The 5622-nt window shown below is 29.2% G+C and overlaps 1 protein-coding gene across 1 annotated transcript; it reads right to left on the reverse strand.

The window, feature by feature from the left end:
- Positions 1 to 255: 255 nt before the first annotated feature.
- On the reverse strand, positions 256 to 1053 carry LOC105115453 (mini zinc finger protein 2-like). Its single transcript, XM_011012338.1, has one exon. It carries the CDS (start codon positions 951 to 953, stop codon positions 561 to 563), a length of 393 nt encoding a protein of 130 aa, XP_011010640.1. The 5' UTR covers positions 954 to 1053; the 3' UTR covers positions 256 to 560.
- Between the last annotated feature and the right edge of the window lie 4569 nt (positions 1054 to 5622).

Below are 5622 nucleotides of genomic sequence, written 5' to 3' on the forward strand. Positions count from 1 at the left end.
GCTGCTGCTTAAATTGTTATTGTTCAAACTTCTCATGCTTTCATTACAACTTAGGTGGGAAGGAGAGATTTAAGAATGCTATCAGCCGAATATATACCGGACTCATTTGAAGAATAGCAACAAATCATATGTTACATAAAAAATTAAGTTCACTATAATTTCATAACAATAATATTCATTATCTTCCACCGTTAGTTTCACCTTTGTTTAGTAGATACTCTTTCTGCCTTGTGAGATTGTGACTCAAAGACAACATAACTGCTGCATTACATATGCTTTATTCGCTCCAATCATGAAGCTTATAACAGCTAATTCATCCTAGTGCCAGCAATTTGCTATGGCAATGTTCATTGATCATCAAAAACACATCACTCAGTTAATTTTCACTGTTCTCCATTAGCTTTTCACATACACAAATCATATATAGAGGAGCGCCACTTATGATGTCCATCAACCCTAAAAACCATTAATAATAAAACAACAAGAGCAACAATCACAAATCCAAACAGGAAAAGTAAAAGTCATACACTATACATAAAACCCCAGCACTCATCGAAATTCTAATTACCATTTGAAGAAGGTGATGAACAATCACATACCACCTCTGTCTCCACTTCCCTTCTGTGGTAGTTTCTATGGCAACCACAAGCGGCACATGTGAGTGCACCAGCTGTGCCTTCCTCGCCATTAGCCATGAACTCTCTGCACCCGTCAACAGCATAACCTCCAACACTAACAGCATGATTCTTTAGGCACTCTCCATACTTAACATTCCTGATAGTGAAAGAAGTCGTTGAGCTTCTTGAAGGTTCTTCCATTCTTCTTACCACTACTTGTCGCTTCCTCATCATGCTACTCCCTAATTCCACACTGCCTTTTCCTCTTTCAAATCCTTGATAAACTAGGCTAGAACTCTCCAATTGGAAGACTGGCCTATAATTAGAAGCTGGCATCTGGAGAGAAAGAGGGGAAAAGAGAGAGAATCAATAACTTGCTTTTAGTTGTTACTACAAGCCCTAACCCTAGAGGGTGTATTTATAACATGTAAACCGGACTTAATACATTTTAGCAGGTACCATGACCTTTTAATTACTATTTACTTTTCTTTCTAACAATATGTGTGTGCGTCGTAACGTATTAATTTTGCCATACACTTTCATACAAAAGAAGAAAAACCCTAAATGATGAAAAACGTATTAATTTTGCCATACACTTGCCTTTGTATCAGCTACTGTGAAATGGTAATCCAACTGCCTTGACAACAGATTAGCATAGTAACAAATAAAAGAAGAAAAACCCTAAATGATGAAAAAGCTTTACTTTTCGCGCTAAACTCTGATTGGTTTAAAGTAGAATGAACAGCTAAGATCTTAAACCTAATGTATACTGTGGCCGGCCCCTAAACTGTTGCTGATGCTAAAAGGAAGTTTTGTGGGGTGCATTGATACGATGCCAACAAAATTTGTCTAGCTAAACCTGATAACATGTCAATGTTAAGTAATCCTGCCAAACCTGTTTGAAAAGGCCTTCAATTTTCGAGTAAATCACTCAATATTATAATTTTAATTATAAGAAGAACTAAAAGACATGGGTAAAAGGAACAGTTCCATCCATTTCTTAAAATTCACTCTAGGTTATAACAGTAAGAAAAAAAAATTATTCAGGTCACTGAATCTTTTTTCCCCTTCAATTTCATCATTTCTTGTCATGTTTTTCATTTTTTATGCGTTGATATTTTTTCTGTATTCATTTTGTTGGCAATTTAATGTTTTGGTCAAATTTCTGACTTGAGATAGAGTCTGATTGAATAGGATAAATCATTGCAGTTAATTGCATAGAACACAATTCAAAGAAACAGGACCAAATTGAAACGAAAAAAAAACAACTTGAATTATAAGAAGAACTAAAAGACATGAGCAAAAGTAACAGTTCCATCCATTTCTCAAAATTCACTCTAGATGCTCTTCTTTTTTTAATAATTCAATTCCTGATTTTTAGGGAAAAGATAAAAAGTTATTAAAGAATAAGGAAGGAGAGAAAAAGCAATAAATTGACTACATTTTGATGAAAAAATAATAATTATCAGTGTCCTTTGAACAAGAGGAGTTCCATTAAAGTTTTTTTACCTTTCATTTTGTAAAAATAATAGATCACAGATTGTAATTTTTTTAATTATATTAATTAAAAATAAGCTTTTAAAAAAAAGCTAATTTAACCAAGTTCATGACAAAGTTTAAAGTTTGGTAGGTTAACTTTGTTTGATTCAAAATATAATTATTTTAACATTTAAAAAAAATAAAAAAAATGATATTATGTAGAAATTTCTAAAGTCAAACAAAGTTTTGGGAAATAAGTTTTTTTAAAAAAGCTAATTTAACCAAGTTCATGATAAAGTTTAAAGTTTGGTAAGCTAACTTTGTTTGATCCAAAATATAATTATTTTAAGATTTAAAAAAATAAAAAAAATGATATTATGCAGAAATTTCTAAAGTCAAACAAAGTTTTGGCCAGGTTGACAACATTACCGAAAGTTCTCTATATTAACATATGAGTTATGTATTTTTTAATATGTTTTTATTAAATTCATGTTAAAATTATTATAACATTTTGTTTTTAGACTAGCTTTCATAATTTTGATGAGATGTCATCTAAAAGAACAAATGTTATGGCAAAAATAATTATAGAAAAAAAGACCTTGTTAATAAGATAAATGAGGTTTAATTAAAGATATGCATTTTTTATCCTTCTTTAAAATTGTCCAAATTTGTTTTGATATTTGCTTTAATTATTTTTTATATTTATTAAATAAAGACTATAAAACTAAAACTTATATTTTTTTTCTTTAAAATAAAAAGATTAATGAGAAAAGGAGGTATTATACTAATAAATTATTAAATTATTACTTTTCTTTAATACATGTTAACATATAATTGAACAATAATTGAAACATGAGATCATATCACTTTAGTTATATTTTTTCCCTGAACTTCTTAATTTAGCCTTTGATTATCGTTAACAACTCTTTCTAATATAGTTCACTACTATATTTAATAGTTTTACCAATAAAATATTCTATCAATATTTAAAGTAAATTATTCAAGTATTATTACTTTTCTTGAATACATGTTTTTTTTTTTCATCTGTAAAACATTCAGTTTTTTTTTACCGATATAAATGCTAACAGAAAAAAATGTTGGTTTTATAGACGAAAAAGAAGTTTACATGCTAGAATGTACCTACGGAATAATTTTGTCAGTGATTGATAGTGATATTTAGAGTAATTTTATGCCAAACTTCTGTAAAATACTAACGAAATAATTTCGTCAATGATGTAATAGTTGAAGTGTCATGTGTAGTAAATGTTTTCTAACTCTTTAGTATAAATCGACAGATTGAGTCTGTCAATAACTCCTTCCATAATAATTTAAAAATATATTTTTGAAAAAAATATATTGAATAGAAAAATTAAAATTGGATAAAATTAAAATTAAAAAAATTCCAGTAAAATTAAATTAAAAATTAAAGAAAATAATTAAGAAAAATAAAGTTGTATTAAATTCAAGTATGTAAAAGTAAATTATCTCAATATAAAAGCTAAATATTCATTACAAATTTATTCAAATAAAATTAAATTAGAACAAAGGCAGCGCTAGAGGAGGAGGAGGATGGTCGTTCCCTGGATCATAAGGCAAAAAAGGGGGTGCTCATATACCACTCATATATGATCTAATATTCATAACCATTCAATGAAGTTCTCCTTATTCTGTAGAGAGTCGTTTATATTTTTCAGTTAGAAGGGTTATATGTTCTTGCAAGACCACAAACTCCTAAGATTGGATACTTGATATTGATTGTAACCCCTCAATGGTTGAGACACAACAGGTCATCCCCAAGTTTTCGATCGTAGTATTAAAGAGTTCATACACCTGATTTCTATCAGGTCCACTAGACAATCTTGTCTCTATTCACAAATCTGGATTGAAATCTGGGTGGGTCGAAGGATCGTCTTTATATCTCTGCCTAAACTGATTGTTATATATATATATATATAATACATACCTTACAAAAGAAAATGGTTGAACGAACATATTACAAAGTGTTGAGTGCGGTTGTCGACGACTTATTGCATCTTTTTTTAGCGATCTTTACTCTGTATTTGCATTTCCATAAAAAGTTTGATTGTGCTTGGCTCACGTCCAAGAGTCATAACCTATAAGGAAAAAAAATCTAGTTAAAATATATTTATAAATGAAAAAAAATGATTAAATATAAACGTGATTAAAATTAATCTTGCCATTAACTTTGCATGTTGAATAAACAGAATAGAGTCACTGATGACACGACCAAAAGATTGATTTCTTCTCCCAAGTGTAGGAGTGTTAGAGTAATAAATAACTCGGTAAGACCTGGGTCGAACCACAGGAAGGTTAACTATATAAATTATAAACAACAACAACAACAAGAATAGTAGTAGTAGTAGTAGTAGTAGTAGCAGTAGTAAGTTAAAAAGGACTTTGAGATTGCAAGATTAATATGAGAATTGAATAATGATAAAAACAAATATCAAGGTTAGAAGGTTCACTAATGGTATTCCAAAAAAGTATAATATAAACTCTTTTTATTACTCAACTGTAAACCTCACACAAAGAAGGTTCCAACCAGATTATAAATTGTTAACATCATTACATTAGTTATCTTATTTGAATAATATTAATACTTGTAAATGTTGTCAGGTATTCATGATTATAACTTATATTAATAACAAATCAAGTTTCTTTTATAGCATAAGTGTTAGTTATACCATACGGTTGGGCTATGAAATTATCAAGTATTTATTGTGCCAAGTGTTATACAACATAAATCTAGATTAACCGTTTAACAAACCAAGTATTAAAAGTGAAGATAATAAATACAAAATATGTTACTATCATACATTAAGGTCCATGTTAAGTTTATACTATATTTATTCTTACACCATTAGTGTAACCATTTCACCTTGACATAATAAACTTAACTAAATATAATAAAATAGAGAAATATAAATACACAAGATAAAAATATAAATAAGTTAAAAGTTAACTAAGGAAAGGAAATGAGAAGTATAAACAAGAGATTAATATATGCAAAACTTAAACATTACAATAAAGAGAGAGCAAGAACATGACCTTAATCTGAAAACTGAGATACCTAAATGCATGGCAAATGCCTCCTTTTATAGGCCAAAATTAGAAACTATTGATTTGTTAACTAAATGTTAAGTGGGTGGTTATATTTTGACTTGGTGACAATCCTTATCTTCTTGTCTAAATAAAATATCATTACTAACGTCAGAATTTGAGTAGACTTAATTCATGAAAATTCTAGAAAATTATCTCAGCTTTCCAACCAAAAAACTTCAAGTCATTTGGACTTCTAGAACTCAAGATATGGGCTGAACACTGAATAGTGTCTGAGTTGTAAGACAGATTTGGACTTCTTAGTTGTTACTAAGAATTAGTCTAAACAGTAGATTTGAGTCTTGCATTCCATGAATGTTTTAGGCCTATATCTTAACTTTCCATCCATATAGAGTAGACCTAAATCCAAGTTCTACAACTCCAGATATGACCCAATGACTGAACA

The sequence above is a fragment of the Populus euphratica genome, unplaced genomic scaffold (assembly GCF_000495115.2).
Source record: "Populus euphratica unplaced genomic scaffold, PopEup_1.0 scaffold700.1, whole genome shotgun sequence".
Taxonomy (NCBI): domain Eukaryota; kingdom Viridiplantae; phylum Streptophyta; class Magnoliopsida; order Malpighiales; family Salicaceae; genus Populus; species Populus euphratica.